Source organism: Neopsephotus bourkii, unplaced genomic scaffold (assembly GCF_033783945.1).
Source record: "Neopsephotus bourkii isolate Nb327-2 ecotype Australia unplaced genomic scaffold, CSIRO-AGI_Nbou_v1 NB_1350, whole genome shotgun sequence".
NCBI classification, from domain to species: domain Eukaryota; kingdom Metazoa; phylum Chordata; class Aves; order Psittaciformes; family Psittacidae; genus Neopsephotus; species Neopsephotus bourkii.
Genome location: NW_026901829.1, coordinates 261,532 through 280,728, shown reverse-complemented (window position 1 = coordinate 280,728; position 19,197 = coordinate 261,532). Strand labels below are relative to the sequence as shown.

At 39.8% G+C, this 19,197-nt stretch overlaps 1 protein-coding gene across 1 annotated transcript in view; it reads right to left on the bottom strand.

Moving 5' to 3' along the window:
• ABI3BP (ABI family member 3 binding protein) overlaps positions 1–19,197 on the bottom strand; it is a 134,707-nt gene continuing 115,510 nt past the window's right edge. Inside the window, exons 47-51 of the mRNA XM_061366721.1 lie at positions 10,339–10,418; positions 8,837–8,866; positions 7,687–7,848; positions 3,757–3,870; positions 1–1,307 (exon numbers count right to left, since the gene is read on the bottom strand). Coding sequence (XP_061222705.1) covers positions 1,192–1,307; positions 3,757–3,870; positions 7,687–7,848; positions 8,837–8,866; positions 10,339–10,418 — 502 coding nt within the window. The 3' untranslated portion in view covers positions 1–1,191. The remainder of the gene's footprint in view (positions 1,308–3,756; positions 3,871–7,686; positions 7,849–8,836; positions 8,867–10,338; positions 10,419–19,197) is intronic.

The following is a 19,197-nucleotide window of genomic DNA, read 5'->3' as shown; positions in this document are numbered from 1 at the left end:
TTGATTAAAAAATACTTTATTAGGAGTACAGTGTACCTGCAATGTACTTTATAAGGCATTTTCTATAAATGACTATTTCTACTATATATATATCTGACTGTTCCTGTTCATATTTTTCAAATACTTTAGTAATGTAGTGAATAACACCTTTAGAAAAACCTATATCTCTTTAGTTCATAAATGGTCAAGCAGTACAAATAGCTTCGGGAGAGGTTTTAGTTAACTGTAAGGCAGTTTTAAAGTTCAGTTATCACTATTTCCCCTTTGTCCCAGTGAATACTTTCTTGTTTTAAATAAACCCGATTATGCTGTAACAACAGTAGCTTATTATTTTCCCATTTCATCTCTCTTTCCAAGCCCCCTGTATGTACACTTAGCTTTTGAGCCAGGAAGTCTCAGCCTCCAAAAACTACATTCCTATGAAAAGCTGGAGCCTTGAGGGGCATGTTTGTCACTCTCTGTCCATAGATACCTGCCTGCTTTCAGGTAGCCCAACCACCCATTGCAGTCCAGCTCTGCAGCAAGGGGCTGAATGTGCTCTGCTGCTGGAGCTGGAGCCGTTGAAAAACCCACTAACCTGGTGATGCAAAGCTGCATGTAGAGCAGTCTCCCTCTGTGTGCTGGCAGGAGTATAAACTGTTTGTACAGGTAAGGAGACAGTGATTCAAGTTTACTGGTTGCAGGATACTAACAATTGTAGTGTCTTCTCTATGACAGATCCATCCGAACAGGGAGCTTATGGCACTTGTGTTGTAGAAGACCAATGAATACTTAAGAACTAAAGCACGTTGCATTCCATCACCAGCTCTGCCATAACTGTGCCTTAAACATTTACTGCAACATTGTGATAAATAATATACACACCGTATCTTTTAAAATACCATATAAACCATTCCTCAGGAATAGGGAGCCAGCTTCCCTCCACAGTACCCTAGAACATGGCCCTAGCCTGGCTGGAATTTATTTTTTATATCTAAAAACAGGTCTGTAAAACTGGATAACTACATACAGTAAGCAGCCTACGCTATTACACAATTAATGTAGTATTGGCATTAGACTCATATAAACCCTTGCACATCAGCAAACTCACTGCAGTGCCAGGTGTACTGCGAACATTGCCATCTCTGAGCCCATGCTGGGCAGTCAGGCAGGTGGGAAGTGCTAGGCCTTGTTTCCACGTTCACGTTGCATCTACCATTTCCCAGGGATTGATGTTCCACACTCGTACCAGCGAACGTAGTTAATGTGGGTCTCCCCACCGATTTTTCCAAATTTGACAGGTTCCTGACGGACAGCCCTGAAAAATCCTACAACAGAGAACAGGGCTGGGTTTACATAGAGCCTTCACATGGCACCTTCCTTTGATTACCCTGTGATGTCCGTGTGCAGCTCAAGTAAGGGCTACACTAGGCCCTGAGCTCTTAGCTTGCGTGCCACACACAGCACTGTGCTGCCCCTGCACTGAGAGCATGCTGGCATTTTCCGTGCAACTCCAACACAAGCAGCACCCCTTGGGATGCCTGCAGTGCAGGAGAGGTGAAACCTACCTGCCTTTGAGGACGCAGCACTCACCCATGGGTGGTGCTAGCAGGGCTGGGCCAAGACTCCTGCCTTAGTTTCCCCTTGGCTGCAGCTGCTGGTGGCTTCTATAAACAAGAGGTGGTTCCTCCTCACAAAGTTATAATGATTGAATGGCTCCCACTGCAGCAGCCTTGACAGTGCAGTAAACCTAAACAAAACCTGACAGCTCGGGATATTTCACACTATCTTCCCATCCCCAGGCAAAAGAAATACTACGTATTCCAACTGTTCCATATGACAATTCATATACTTGCCAGATAAAGTGAGCCGTTAGTGCTGAACTTGACCTGATCATCAGGAATGTGTGTGTGACTAAAGCATGCACCTGTGCTCACACACACACAGATGACTGTTCTGCCACTAATATGCAACAGTAGTCATGATTCACCCTGCACTTTGGGCAAATGGGTGTAGTTAATTTCAGTTTGAACGGAACTCATCTTGCTGCAGCCAGGGAGGAACTGCACAGTCTGTTCAGACAGACAGTCTGTTCTTTCCTCTGTCCAGTTCACTGACTAGAAGACAAGCTATGGCAGAGGTGGGGGCTTCTGTTGGTTGTTTTGTTGGGTTTTTTGCTTAGGTTTTTTTTTCTTTGTCTGTACAAAATGAATGTAGCTGATGAATCCACTCAATAAATCCAGTTGCAGAAGACGAATCAGTTTTAAATGCCTGGCACAGATTCACTTAAATTAAAAAAAAAAAAAACAGCTTAAAAGACATTTTAGATTGGATTCAGACAATCCCTCACAACAAACAAAACACCTTTACAAATGGACAACACTGATGGGGAAAGGAAAAGTAAAGCCCTCTTAAATAAATAAAAAAAACAAACAACACCCCCCCAAGTAAAAAATCCCATGACCTAACCCCCTTAAGATCATTTACCTAACTCTCTTCAGGAAAACTTGTGAGAGATTTTGGCACTTCAGTCTCCCTCATCTAAGTCGGCACATTCCTGTACTTCCATAAGGTGCTTTATAAATCATAGAATCAACTGGGTGGAAAAGTCCTTTAAGATCATGAAGTCCAACCGTTACCCCAGCACTGCCAAGATCACCCACTAAGCCATGTCACTGAGGGCTTCATCTAAATGGTTTTTGAACACTTCCAGGGACAGTGATTCCACCACTTACCTGGGCAGCCTGTTTCAATGTGTGATCACCCTCTCAGTGAACAAATTTTTCCTAATATCCAGTCTAAACTTCCCCTGGCACAGCTTGAGGCCATTACCTCTTGTCCTGTCACTTGTTACTTGGGAGAAGAGACCAGCCACCTCCTTGCTGTATTCTCTTTTCAGGTAGGCGTAGAAACCAGTAAGGTCCCCTTTGAGCCTCCTTTTCTCTAAACTAAAGGAACTCAGATCCTTCAGCTGTTGCTCATAAGACTTGAAGCACTACCTTCAGGATGAAGTGCTACTCCTTCAGGAAGGTTTGGACAACACACTGATACCATACCAAAAACCATTCTGCTATCTTCCTTGGTAAAATAGTCCCTGACCCATTTAGTGGTGCACATCAATGCTGCCTGTGTCCCTGCCCCTCAAGGGCATGGAACCCCTCACAGCAGCATTGCTGCCAGCAAGCAAGGCAGGCACTCGGCTGACAGAAGGACAATCTTATGGTATAGCCTCAGCAACATGTGAGCCATAGCCATAGGCATGGGGCAGGCTGCATTTAGGGCATCCAGCCCCATGCTCAGTCAGATCAGACGGGAATTCTAGGCACTCAGTTCAAATGGGTGCACACAGAATTACTGCAGCATGAATTATGTTTTCCAGTAATAACCTTTTGGTGTTTCATTAGGACTAAACAAAGCTGTTTAATGCCCAGCTGCTGATTTACTGCACTTTAAATCAACCTTGCTAGTTTGAACGTAACACTTCATGCCTCTCTGCAAACACAAATTTGTGGTTGGGTTTAAGTATGTAACACCAACTGTGTTGGCATGTTTGGGACAGGCAGGAGGCTGTTTACTACCTGACAGAACCCGAGTCAGAACCGTCTTTTAATAAGTCGTTCCTCTTCAAAAGCTGCTCAAGCCTGTTCTGCCTGCAAAGCCAGTCCTCCCTTTACATCACCCGCCCTGGCAGTGGGCACTGCGTCCACCACAGGAAAAAGAAACATGCAAACAAAGGAATTGCCAAGGTTTGCTACAGAGAGAGGCATAAGGAATTACCGTCTTTGACTGGCAGGTCTTCTTGCTGTCCTGTTCTTCCATCTAAGAATGAGTCTACAAACTGGCAGTGATCTTCTCCATGGCCCCGCTGGTCTCCTATGTTATAAAATTTTCCTGAAAGCAAACAAGCAGCAATGTTCAGTGAGGGCTGTTTCCAACAACCACTGGAGGCCATGGGCTGTGAAATTTGATCTGTGGGGAAGCCAAGGTGAATGCTACGATTCTTTCCCTCCCAGGATCTGTAGCTGTAATTTGAATATTATACATACTCCAAGTACAGTGCTCTTGGCTATAGAGAAAAGTGCCAAATTCATGGCCAGAATCTATACCTGAATGCATTTTTTACCCACCTTACATTTCCTACAGTAAGCAAAATTCTGTTATTATCTAGAACCTCATCCTGATACTACCAAAAACAAGGTAAGTTTTGCTAGTGATTTCAACATAAGGCAGATTTGGTTCCCAGTCACAGAGCCCCAGTACCTTCAAAGATGTTTTTATGTCACCTCATAACACAGCCAAGCCTTTTTTATAAATCATCACATTTTTACAACATGTATGTGCAAGTGATAGCCTTTAAGAAATATATGACCCCAGTATAGTAGCTGCTATCCAGAGCATGAAGTGTGCCCTTGTATTTACTTGCAGGATTGCTTAACTTGACTGCAACTGAGTAGAAAACAAGGTCTCAAATGCCACATGGAGCATGTGCTAACATTGTGGGCTGTGCTCACCCTGCTAACAAGAGGGCTCACAGTGAAGGAGTTCTGACAGGGAGATGTTTTTACTTACTGATTTGGTTTGCTGGACATTAGTAATAATTTAGTTCAGAAGATGGAGGAATTGACGCTACACTCTCTTCCCAATCCCTGGCAGGAAACACTTTCAGATAAATGTACCTTTTGTTCTAAACTCCTTTCATAGCACTTGTTCTTACTATGTTCAACCTTTGGCTGTAAGGTTGAAAGGAAAGGTGAGAGCCTTTAGATACAGGCTCAGTACTCAAGTATGAGCTAAGCAGAAAGTCCAGTTAGATGCTGGGTGTCTTGAATCTGCGCCAGTCTGGCCATTTGAGGGGTGATGAGATGGCTTATGTTACTGCTCCCTAAGGTGCAATTAATAAAGGAGCAGACTACCAATAAACACTGTTTTTCCCATATTTTCTTGATCTGATAAATGCTTTGCCAAGAATCCTCACCTCCAGCTGATGGTGTCTGTGCACACAGTTCTTCCCTAGCTTTAGAAAATTATTTATGATTATTCAGTTCTGGCTGCAGGCATGTTTTTTTCCATAGGAGCATAGGAGAACTGGTCAGAGGGAGTTCCTTTCAGCAATTCTTTAGTTTGAAATGAAGAACATTCAGGCTGCCCAAAACAGCATTTTTTTCCATGGTGTTGAAGGTCACACTTAGATTTTATTTTTTTTCCTCCCCTTACTAAATACTTTTTTCTTTAGGTGACCTGCTTTTCTGGAATGCCTGCACTGACTGCTCTGGAGGACTGTTAAATGAGGTCAACAGTAGATACTGGTTTATAGAGCAGTCCTGGCACATGTAGCGTAGATCTGTTTTTTCTTCATGAGACTGAATAAACCAGATATTTTTATGGCTAACACAAAAACTATAACTTTCAGATATGCACACACTCTCCTGGCCCACAGCGTAACCTATGCATAATTCCAACAATTTCTATACATAAATTAGCAGTGTTCTCAGTAAATTCTTACTTCCCAACTCTTTCCATAATAAAGAAACACACTTAAAAACATTTAGCTGACAAATGACTGGATTTATCTTTCTCATCTGTGGTTAGCAATTCCAGCCTAAAGTAAATTTTTCTTTTTTTTCCAGTGTTCCTGTATGGGTGGTCTTAAGAAAATTAGTTACCATCTTTGTTTTATACATTATGAATTCTGGAACTCTAGACATAGAAATTCATGCTAAAACCAGTATGCAGTGATATGGTTGTTGGTTGCCTTGTGCAACAGCATCTGCACAATGCACCCAAAGTTCAAGGTCACTGTGCTGCTAAACAGCTAAGCTCCAAAAGGTATTTTCAGTGTATGGTGGAACTGAGGACCTCAGCGCAGCCCCTCACTGCTGGCTGGCGCTGGCAGGATTTCATCCCTTGGCTGTGGGGGTATGGTGAGATGAGGTGTGACAGCGAAGCACGTCTGAACAGAGTCTGGCTTCAACCTGGAAACTTCCTCACATACAGAGGCCCATGCCATGGCAGTCCCACTTAAGAAATGGGGGGGGTGGGGGGGTGTGTGTGGTGAAACGCTTTCCTTCGTCATAAATATTTCAGTTATTTCAAATATTGTGACAACTGGTCAGCACTGGTTGTAACAACTCAAGGGCAAGAACCAGGCTTAGCAAGTATAATGAATACAATGTGGCTGCCATCCTTTCTCCAGCAAGTTAAATCACCACCCTTCCAGGAAGACCAAAAACAATCTAATGAAAACAGGAAAATGGGCTCCTAATACATTAAACTTTTCTTCTAAGAGTGAAGTAGCTTTCACTGCACTGTTAACTCACTTGATTTAGGGCTAAAATTGAGTCCTGCTAGATTAGCACTGCTATTTCCTCTACTGGCTGGTTTTATGATATGCTATGCCTCAGTGCCAGTGTTTGTCATTTAATCACAGTTGGTTAGTACAGCAACAGTTGAATGAATGATCTTTCTGTTCAAAACAGTCTCTTTTATTCACATAACTGCCAAGGTATTGTTTATGTATGAGGTATTGTACTTGCTTTCCTTCCTTGTCTGCTCATGGGAGCATGGTAGCAGGTGCAAGGCCATACAGCTTAAAATTGTATTGGCATGAGATGCCCTACCCTGTCCTGCTCTTTTCTTTCCATGTTCCTGTGTACAGAGAGCAGAGTCCTGCTCCTGTGAAGTGCTGAGCTCCAAGATGGGGCAACTTTGGATTACAAAGCCACAATTTCTCCTAGGTAGTGTAATTCAAAGTAATGAACATGATACCTCTAACTTGCACTCAAAAGATATTTCCCATGCACAGTTATACATACTCCTCCTACTCTGGCTGACATAGTATTATTGTTATGATAGAGTTGTCTAGGCAGTTGTCTGTTGAAAGACCGAAGAAAGCCAGGATATTGGGATGGATTGTAAGAAGTTAACATATTTCTAAATATAGGTTGTACAATCTGCATGAGACACAAAGTTTTACTGAACTATCACCTACCCTGAAAAACACTTTATAGGCTATCTCCCCAGCTTATACACAACGTATGTCACTTGATTCAGGTCTTAAAGACATCACACTCCAGTGGCTTCAGACACTGAACAAAACTTGAGAAGATAAGGCCAGGAGGCTGCTGTTAGTAATACAACAGAAGGTGGCAGAGGGGTGGAGTAGAGAGGAGAGAGCTTATAAGCAAAACTACGGAATGTGATAACAAAATAAAAATGTCAACACAGGTAAGTAAACCCTTGTTGACCAGAGTTGCAGCTATTTATTTATAAGTAATGAAGTAACCAGATGTTTATCAAATGGGATAGGAATGACTGAGTTCAGTCCTGGTCTCAAATGAGGCCCTAATCCTCTAATTAAGAACCACTCCAGGCTACCCTTTAAATACAAATTTGGCACCTTCACTGGCAGAGATGTGATCTATCTCAATTTTCTGTATGACCACTGGGATACTAACAGGTACTCAGATGAATAAAGTCAAATGACCGTCACAGAGAAGTAACTCTTGAGTCTGAAAATTCAGTATCAAACACATCAATGATTTCTGAGCACAAGCAAACTACTGTGCTCAGTAGTCTGCCTATGGATCTGATTTAACACACATGATCACACTTCAGTAGAGCTGGTCTATGTTAAACCTCTTAGTTCTGGAATCATGATATCTTTAAGAAGTGTATCATGTGGACAACACTGATTTGAATGTCTCTTACCTGTAAGTGAATCACTGAGGTATATCTTGTATCTCAAAGAGTTACATAGCTGCACACCTACAAACTTCTTATACCAAGTCCTCTTTACGTATTGTTTCCCTTTGCATTCCGAATAGGTGTCTGAATTGAATGGGATTTCAGTCCAGATAGCATCCTTTCCCACTGCAGGAGAAGAAAAAAAGAGGCTGAGGTATGATGCTGCACACAAAATAATGTATAAGAAATACATTCAGATAAATAGAATTAGAAACCTTGATGGAGCAGAATGCACCATGGCACAAGTCACCTGCATTTGAACATGAAAGATCTGTCAGGGAAGCACCAAAGGCTGCAGATATGACTGATGTGGTGAACTGCTGCTGCTCTCTGTGTGTGGTGCCAGTTTGGAATAAGCTCATACTAGGACCTTGTTAGGGGGACAGTGTCTGTGTGTTAGCAAAACTCTCATTCACAAGGTTTGTGGTACAGTCACTGTTTTTCAGTGTGTTCAAGCCAGAACAGTCAACCTGCAGGAAGTTGTATGTGATTTAGCAAAAATACACATAAAAATTTGTGTCATGAAGTACATGGAAAGAAATGGGTGTCTCAGTGTTTGTCAAAGTGATGCCCATTACAAATGCAAAAAGCATCCCAATTTGCTTGAGCGATCTCAGCTTTTCTTCAAAAGGTCCCACAAAAGACAGTAAGAGCTAAGTGTCCTAAAGCAGAGCTGGATCAAGCCTTCAGAAGTAGAAAACTTTTCTAAAGCACAATGGCAGATAAATAGCATCCTCTCAGTTGTGCTCTGTTAACTCACTTAAAAAGCATGGAGTATCTTACTCATTTTACAGAGCTTTCTTTGCCTTAGCGACAAGGCTGAGAAAATATGAGGCTGTCCTTGGCTCATCTGTGTACATTGGTTTGAAGCCATCCCAGCTGCCATGGAAGCACCACATCATGTCAGCTGTGTTCCTCTCAGGTAAACAAGCAGCCTGGCATGAATTCATTACCAGGGGTATGGGTGGAAGGAGTGAAATAATGTGTGAATGCTTCTTCATTCCATCACTCATTTAACTGGTGCAGGGCAGCCACCCCCCTCGTAAAATTATGCTATCTCATTTCTGACAAACTTCCTGATCAGAAGACATTATACTATACATAAAAGGCTTACTTGAAATTGGCTCGCTCACTCTTGGGTCCGCTGGGGGAAGAAAACAAACATTCAATCAGACGCTGTAAAATGAACTTTCCCAGTATTTCAATGGAAAAGCATTGGTAAGTGTTTTTCTACAGCTGACCTAAGCTGTAATTTGTGAAACAGAAAGAGTTTTGGAAGAAAAGTTGATTTTTGTACCAAATTAAATTAAAGGGAATATATTTTTATTTGAAACGACAATATCAATGGGCTTTTAAAAATTTCACCTATGGGACAATACCAGTCAAACACAGTTCTAGTAAAAACAAGAGCTTAAACCCATAACCAGCAAAACCCAATTCTACTGCATCTTTTTTAAAATTTTCATTTCCAAAACTTAAAATAATAAAAAGGACCCCTCTGTAATACTTGCCACACAAAAACTTGGCTATGAAAGCCCAAAAGTGAGAAATGGATGTGTGCAATTAAGAAAAAACTGACCACATAGTTCATCCAAGCTAAATAGCAGACAGAACATAAGCCTTGTCATTCATGAAAACTACACTTGGCACAGACATTTTTTCAGTTTTAACAATTTAGGATTACAAAGAGCGCATTCACAATTTTTAAGTATGTGTGGCATAGTCTGAACTCCCTGACTAATCCTTTGCTCAGCCAGAACTCCCATCATCAGTGGACTAGATGAGGACTAGATCTAGCACTAGATGAGGACTATAAATATTACTACACCTGGCTTGAAATGCAGACTGAAAAAAAGCCTAAATCTATTTTGTGTTTTATATGATCCTTAAGTACTACCAACCCATAAACACTTCTACACAAAAGATTATATCATGCTTGTATAAGATCAACAAATCAACTGTAGTTAGCCTTACTGGGATCTGGAACAGAGAAAGCAAAGGCAGTCTCCAATTCCCACCTCTGGGTCAGATAGGACTTAACTTGGGAACCAACTATGATCAAAACAAGCTTGTAGACACCTTTTTAACAGTTTCACAGGTGAGTAAACAGGATGGAAGGGGACATACTGCAACATCAGCTTTTCCCAACTGCTATTTCTCAATCTTTATTTTAGCCAAAAGACATCACTATTATACAGCAGCCTTATTGAACAGGTAGCAAAGGTGCCCATAAACACACCAGCCCAAATAAAAACCTTATGTTCCCCATCCAGAAGTCATTAATGAGTTTGATAGATCCAAAAGGTCAGGAATATTGATCTTAAATGACTGAGTGTTCTCTAAGGAATTAGGTTTCTTCATAATGAACACCAAACTGTCTGTGCTCGTGTTTGTTTCTCCTGCAGTCTGGCCATCTTACATCTTACACAATAGAGCCCTGATCCCAGCTGACCTTCCAGGCACTACTGTAACATGTTCAGTAGTAAAAGGCCAGTCTGGAGATAGTGAAGAGCAAGACCAAATGCACAAAATGAAGCAAGAGAGCCTTTCATATATCCCCCAAACTTGAATATTGCAGCCACTGCAAATGATGGTCAGACCTTTGGAAGCTCTCACCTGATTCAGTACTGAATGCCACAACATTACTACTTGGACCTTCACCAAGAGGGTTTCTAGGTTTCACGTGGAATTCATAACTGCGGAATAAAATAGAAGAGATAATAATTTTGCAAACCAAGCATTCTTTCAGACTCTGGAGCAAGCAAACTGCCAACACACACTTTGGTGCTACTTGCTTCTGGGAGAGGAGCAAAAAGGCCTCATTTCTTGCTCTGAAAACACTGGTAGTCTTTGTCCTCACTGTATAAGGCCTCTCTGAACACATAATTTACCAGTCCTTTTGATAATTATTTGCACATGTAATATTAACATTTGATTTAATGGTTTAAGCCAGACTCCTCTCACGCATGCAGTTTCAGCTCTTGCAAAGGGAGAAGTTCAGGTGAGGTCAGAAATAATCTGGTAAGTAGAGATTGAATAAAGCGCATCATTGCTATTTATTTATTTTTTTTTTAACACATAAGAACACAAACCTCCAATTCAATGCCTCTCAGGCCCACCAACAGTAATAGACTGGGCCAGTGAGGAAACGGCATGTCTTCCAGATAGGAACTCAGCCAAGGCAAAGATCCAATTACTTGAATATACATTAATAGTAAATATATGATGTAATGAGAGATGTTGTGCAGCACCTCTTTCTTATCTCTTTGTGGTCATATCACACACCAGTCTGTACTGTAGATATCTCATAATCTCTTTTCATCACAAGTCAAACACAGTGCTATGAAAAAGGACCAGAATGAAGAAGAAATCTAAGCCAGGCTTCCCTGCTTAAGCTTCTCCCATGTCTTAATACTTTATTATAGTCATGAACAGGCAAGACAAGACGGCTTTCTACTGCAGCTCAGCTCTAGGTAAACAGCTACTCACAGACAGTTGCAAAGCTAAAAAATGTTACACAGAAGACACCGGACAGGTGAGGCAGAAAAGAGTTACAGGGGTGGACACGACACAGCTAAGATCTTGCATCAAGGGCACACCTGGAAACAGACTGTTTTCCCTTTCTCCCAGCAGACACTAACCCCAGCCAACTGTTTCTCAGCTCTCCTGGCTGCTGGCTGGCAGCACCTGGGATTTTCTCACTACCCAGCAATGGCTCAGTGCCTCCCTGTAGGACCTGCATGCCTTCTATGCCAAAGCACCCTGATGAATAACATGTATACACACCCAGCTAACAGTACCCTCTTCATGCCCTCCCCAAGAGCTGTAAGCAATCATCTGTCCAATGCATGCTACCTGTAGAGGCTTTTCATGTGCTTTGAGTGGGTACATGGTGAACATCTCTTAACACAGTGTTTATACATCAGTGAGAGACATCCATAGGACACAAATCATGGGGCCCGTAAAATGGGCCCCGACTTATAGACTAAACACAGAACAAAATGAGAATCCCAGAAGTGTGCAGTTAAATATCCAGCTCATGACTAGTGAAGGATTCCTTACCAATGATAACTTGGTAGCTCATGACTATAACAACATTTTAATGTATTGCTGAAACTGTTTCCAGACAGCAATTTTCTAAAGAAAAAAAAACCCATACCACTCTCTGCACATGGTTGGAAATTTGTAAACTCCATTTCCAAGTCCCTGCAAGAGACAGAATAATTGAATCCAAACTTTGGATTACCTCTTGTCGCTTCTTGGCTCCTGCAAAATGTGAACGGCTAGCTAATTAACCTCAGTGGACTAATCATGCAGTACCAAGCAACTGTTTTCCATCTGCAGTTCTTCTAAGACAATATTTAGCTTCAAAATTGCTTGCATAAGCAATTGCCTTTATTTGTAGAATTTTCTTTTAAGGGAAATAATTACAAAATTTGGTATGCTGAACAGACAAGTGGATAATTCATGGATATTTCTAAATGAAAGATGGACTCATTTTCGGCTTTAAAAGTCTATTTGGAGTAATCTTACTATTTATTCAAACGTGCCACAAGACCACTTTGAGCAACTCAGATTACTGTGGAAGGGGGACATTAAATAAATAATAAATTCTAGACACAAAATCTTCTTCATGATCAACTTGTTTAAACAAATACATGTTTTTTAAAATTGGATTTGATCCATTAATATCCACATGCAGTACAGTAACTATTTTGATCAAGCAGTATTCTCATCTGGTAAGAAAGGTCGTTATACAGAGCACTGTAGCAGGGCAGCTGGAGATTCTTCCTGAAGAATCACTGAAGCATAAATGAAGATTTGCTAATATGCTGGGTGTTTTAAAGTAATAAAGAGGATACATTTTGGGCAGTGTACAAATTAATGCATGTCTAGAGATAAAAGTCTCCAAAGAAGTTTTCCTGCTTCCCACACTTGGGAAAATAATGGTAAAATTGAAATAAAGAACTCTACATACAGAGACTTCAGTTAGTGTAAACAAAATTGGAGAAAAGGAAAGTAATAAAGAAATGTCCAAATTTTAGCTTCATGGTTTAGGGGAGCTTCTTATTAATAATTTTAAATATGAATTTTTTTGAACTAAAACTCATAAAATTTTATAGTTTCATGGTAGGTATTTTTACAGATGCCCAATCCTCATGGGCTCCTTTCCTCTGCAAGATTCAATCCTGAAACAATAGCATTGGCTACAGATGTACAAGAACAACAACCAACCACTTTTGGAGATGAAGAGAAGTAACTAGTTGAATGAAAAATGAAAGGGAGAGAAAGGAAAAGTTAGACTGGGGTCACAATTTGATAGAGTTTACAGATCTAATGGTAATGTTAAAGCCATGGTGTGGTTCTCTTCATGAAAAAAAATTTTGTCTGCCTTTTTGTGTGTCAGGTGAAATATCTGAAAAATAAAAATAAAATGGTGAAAAAGGGTGCCTGCTTCCATATTATGCACTTCTGTACAAACCACAAGGGAGGAGAAAAAATGCTTAGAGGTTCATGAAAATATGTAGGGCAAAGTTAATAAAATGAAATAGGAAAGCTACATAATGATTATCCCATGTCTATCTCTTAACTAGACTTATTCACGGGAACCTGGGGTCTATATTGTATCTTTACATATGTGTGCTATGATGACAAAAACTCTGCTACCCTCTAACACCTAGAAGATTGCTGTCTTACAAAGTTTGGAGACTAGGCCTCCCAAATTCTCCCAAACTGCATAAGACAATAAAAGTCCTTGTACAAATTAAGTGGACTTGACTTCTGGTATTACTGTGCAGAGCATATTTTTCCACCATAGGAAATCACTATTCCACATGGAACTTTGGCAGACTCAGCTGCTCCTGCATTTTTCAAAGCATGCAAAAGGAGAAGACTGAAGATTGCAGAACTGAAAATAGGTGAAGAGAGATTTTCACCATAATAGGAGGACTGGAGCAGTTGAGTACAGCCCTGGGATTTCAGGTCATTGCTGGGGAGATGCTGGTGGTTAGATGACAATATCACACAGGGCTGTCTCAATGTATACATTGAGCTGCTCTTTTTCTGCAGTGTGTTTGTATAGCAGCATGATCTGACATAGCAAATAAAACTAAGTTTAAGAAACGGGAGGGAGTGAGTGAAGGAGGGAGTGCTGGGCTTCTTTGAGGAGTCCTCCTAATCAAGTTGAAGGAAGGGCTGGGAGAAACAGGAAATGCTTACCCATGATCCTGTCATCAACAACAATTTAGTACAAAAATCTGTTACTAATGTAATAATGAGTACAAAAAACTCCAGCATTTTCCTGCCACTTTGCACCTTTCTGCATTGCAGCTTTCACTGTAGTGCCCATTTCTTAACTGTTAACAAAAGCTAAGCTCTTTGCATCAGTAGATTTTTTTAACTTGTATGTGATTAGCAAAGTTTAGATGCTAACTGCAATACAAACCAACACTAGATAATGGTAATAACAGCATGAGCTGTTATTGTGTATTATTTTTTCATATGGTATGAATTATTGTGTATAAGTGCACAAAAACCTTATTCAGTAGAGGACTGAAGACTTACTTGGTATGGCCTTTGAGTAAATCATAGAAATATTCTCCTTTTTTGTATCATACCTTTTGTAAGAAGTATAAAAAAAAATTTTGAAGGAAATCATCTACACACATTATAAAAGCAGTTTGGTACATGCATATATCCTACACGTTTCGCATGTACTGCACAGTTCTGGTTGGTTGGTTGGATTGTTTGCTTTTGTTTTCTGGGGGCCTTTTTCTTAAAACATTTTTTTTTTTTTTTTTTTTATATTCCTTAACAGACCTCACAGTTGGAAATACACATTGCCTCGGACACAATCTAACCCAAAAATCCAAAAGAGACCACTCAAAATTATTTTAAAAAGGAGAAAAGTAGATTTGAAATCACGAAACTGCTTAACCAGGCAAAGGGTAGTATCTAAAGGGAGGTTTTACAAAGCTGTGCAATGCAAGAATCACAGCCCTTTTTTTCCTTATTGATACTTTTTTTGTCTATTAAAAAGCTACACCAGCAGGCTGATGGGACACATCCTCTAATGGCTAACTGAACTTGGCACATCTCTGATTGCAGTCTTAGTATTTTTCTTTACTACCTTCCAATTACTGCCAAAGCAAACATGAATGAGGGCTGTTTTCAAAGCTATTCAGACACTTTTTTGAAGGCTTGTATAGAAATTAGTGCTGCAAATCTTCCTGGACACTAGTGGTGTGTGCTATGAACTGAACTGCCATTAAACAAGCCACCAGAATGAAAGAGGAAATGTACAACTAAAAAAAAAAGTATTCCAATATAGGGCAGGGATACAGAAATAAAAACTACATATTTTGTCAGAAAAAACAGGAGAAATAACATGAAAAGTTAAAATGATACTATAGCAGGCAAGTGGAAGACTTAAAAAAAAACCCAAATATCTCATTTTTCAGGACTTAGAAAACTCCAAAACTAGTGAAAAAAAGCCCCAACTTAAAATTCCTTTGGAAATGGGAAAATAGAATTGGAAGCAAAAAAATAACAACATCTGCATTTGATATTCTAGTCTAGGAAAGGTCCATGAAAAAAGTTCAGGACAGTGAAACTGATTTCAGTGAAGGAGAGGATGAAGACAAGCACCATTATTCCTACACAGGAGACAGAGTGAAGAAAACAAAACCCACAGGAAGTCCATTTCTATCTCAGGTCACTCAAGGTTTATTACAAACAAGCACTTCAAGGAGGAAAATACTGAAAATTGTGAATAATGAACTTACCTTGAATCACACGTGGAAGGTCTTGCTTGACTATTCTGACAGGAGAAGTTACTGCAATACTTTCTTTTTAAGGGCAGGTTAATGTAAAACTAAGAATACATAAAGAGCACAGAGTCCTGAGTATGCCAATAAAATCAGGAGTTCCACTGTGAGCAGTGTGAGCAGCATTGTGAGGAAGCTCAAAAACAAGAGACCTGTATGACGAATGAGATGAATTATTACAGGCCTCACTCCTCAAATGACTGCTTGGAAGCTAGATTTTAATTGCTCTGATCAAAATGATCAGTCTTGTAGCTTTGACTATTTTCCAAGTGGAATAAATAGTATATTTTCCCCCCAAACTGTGACAGAATCTCCATGTGGAGGATGAAAAATTAAATTGACAGATTAATTCATAGTGGTGCATCCCTTTCTCCCATTTTGCTTTGCTAAGAAATCAATGGCATTTGTATTAACATACAAAACCAACTTGGCCTGCATTAAAAGAAAATGGGCAAAATTGAGATTTACAAGATCAGAAGCTACCCATAAAATACTGTGATACAATAATTTATGTTGGAAGGGACTTATGAAGGTCATATGGTCCAGGCCCCTTTTCGCGCTTATTTTAAAGTTACATTAGGTTGCTCAGGGTCAATCAACAAGCACAGTAGTTACAGACACTCACTGCTTGAATAACAGTTAAAACTGAGTATGTCAGTGCTTGGTTCAAACTAAGTACAAGAAAGGATGAATGGAATTTAATTATTTCACTCATTTAACAAGTGAAGGACTAATGGAAGAATGAAGATGGCAAAAACTGCAGAAAACCTGGTGTGTGTGATATTGAAAAGAGGGCTTAGTAAAATGTGACCTGGATCCACTCTAAAATTCTTAGAAGTAGTATAAGGTAACAAAAGCTAACTACATCACAAAGTTATAACCAACAGCTGTGAATATGTGATTATTAGATCACTGCACTACATCTGTAACAGAAATGCTTAAGCGGAAGATGTTTATAAAGCAAGAAAAAGTTTGCCTTGTCAGGCACCAGTTATATCCAATATATATTCAACCTATAAGAAAAATCCTTTAAGAACTGTGATATTGTCAACTGTCAAGCATGCCTTACTATGAAAGAATGATATGGATACAACGTGCCTTTTCTTGGGGAAAAAAAAAACATAGGGATCTCAACACTCCAACATAATCAAGCCATACAGGAGCCTTTAGAACCTTAAAAAAAGCCACCCAAAAACAAAAACAAAAAAACAACAAAACCCCCAAACCAAACAACAACATAAAAAACACCAACAAAAATCCAAGCAGTTTTGTTGGAAAGCAGCTGACTGTGTCCCACTTTTAAAGGGTGTATGTCCTTACAGACAGATTTTCAGATCACTACATTCTTCTCACAGTCTTGATGTCTTGCAGTCAAGTCACCAAGAGTTTGATGCTAGCATATATATTGTAAGACAATCAAGATATATGATCAACTGCCATAATATATATAAAATTATTTGTTTAAAAGTAATCCTCACAACTTGTATGCATATGAAAGTCCATTTTCATTCCCGTTTTAGCATGGTATGTGTCTGTTAAACCCAAACACTTGATAACAGTACTGAATGTCAGTCAGAACTCCTTTTTCAGCCAGTGCATTTTTAATGGATCTAGTCACCTTTCAGACAGCTAAATGGACACACAGAATACTACATGATAATCCTCTGATTCAGAGAAATTTGCATTCATTTAACATTTATGTTTGTACTTAGTGACAGCTGCAGTCATGCATACAATTTTTCATGATAGACTGTAAGAGACTCTCATTGCTGCCTCCCTAACACTGTCCAAATTTCTTAAATGGAAATCTGAGTCTGGCCATTAGCTTCTAATCCTTCAAAGCTGCCTTGTCAAATACCAGCTCAAATGAATATGAATATCTGGCTTACTGCAGAGCTTCCCAGAGGTGTAGTAGTATGACCAATCTGAAAGAAGAATGTAAAAAGAAAAGCAAACAGCATGATCTAGCAGGCACAGATGCACCTTTTTCCCCTGCTGCTCCTTCTGCCCTCTTCACACTGAGGAGTTGTCTTGCTTCCCACTTGCTGGATGTGGGTAGTTAACTCTTTAGCTTTTGGGAAGGCTAACATATCCTACCTGATTTACCTCAACAGGATGATAGACCTTGGGCAACCCGACTGCAGACTATCTTTGTCTTGTACTGCTTCTCAAGAGCATACATCCAAAGAATTACAGACTTGAACTATCTTGCTGCTATTGGATCTTTCTGGTTTGAATTTACTCATGGAGACTGAGATACCACATTTACAAACATTTTTATTCATTTTGAAAAGTCTCTGCTTAGGTCTGTCTGTTTTAGAACCATCCTGAACTGTCTTCAGTTCTGGATGCACTGAACCTTCAGAGCACCACAGGTATTCACACATCCTCACTGATGGCTTCAGGGAAGCTGGAAAAAATAGACTCCAATTCAGCTTGTCAGCTTCTCCAAAGTGCTTGAAGGCCAAGAAGCTCTTCCCCATTTAATCCACCTTCTGCTATTGAACATCTCTCTTACCATATACTTGCTGGTAGTTTTGCAAATGTTAATCATTTTCCAAAAGGGATTTATTTTCTCTTCCAAGTTTCTTTTCCAGCTCCACCTCTTCTACAGCTCTTTCCTTTAAGGCTAGTTATGAAAAAGTCTGCTTCCCAGTCTTAATCTCCTATTTGATGAATGTGTGGACATTTCATGGACCCAATTAATTTACCGAGCTGTGTTTTATTGTCCCTTTTACTCCTATTTTCAGTCGATTTTGTCCACAGGTCAATTTTCTTCATTTATTGAGGAATTGGCTCCTGACAGACAGGAGATTTTATTATGCCATTCCTTGCAACACTGATACTGTCTATATGATACCAGCTGTCTTCATAACTTTCTTATTTTACACTAATTTATTGTGCCAACAAACCCTGATTCAAATGGTAACAAGCAACATTCTCCTGTGCTGCTGCCAAAGTCCTCAAGATGTCCTCAGAATTAGGAAACACACATTTTGAAATGGGAGTTTAATTGAATAGAGCTGCTCAGAGAAGGATTTTACATCCTTTAAATCCTGTGAGACTAAAAAGGACATGCACCACTGCAATTTTTGTCAAAGGTTTTCCATTTCGGGAATAGTCTCCTGAATCCAGACAGACTTTCACTGTCTTTCCCTTTTGAGGTTGGGGAGGGGAGGAATAACAGCTTTTACATCTTAAATCAGTCTCCACCAGTCAGTAGTGATCTCATATCTAGCTTCCAAAATCCTTGCTGCAAAAGACAGCTTTTCTCCACTGTTTCCACTGCCTTTGGTCTGGATTTGCTTACCAAAACCCAACAGTCCTCTCATACAATTGATGGAATTGTTGCTAATTAAAGTTAAAAACCATCTCATCTGCTTTTTCCTTCCTTATGACCCTTCCAATGCTTCTAGCTAGGTCTACCTGACTTCATCTTGCTTTCTTTCTGAACAAACAGCAATTGAAATAGACTTTTTTTTCAATGTCAAAGCCTTTTCTTTGCTTCCATGTTTTTTCTACACTTAACCAAATTCATCCCATTTCTGTTACCATATGTGACACAGAGTTTGAATGTGTAATGGAAGAGAATCTCACTAATAACACACAGTTCTTATCAAGGATGCAACTATTATTTTAAAGCATTATT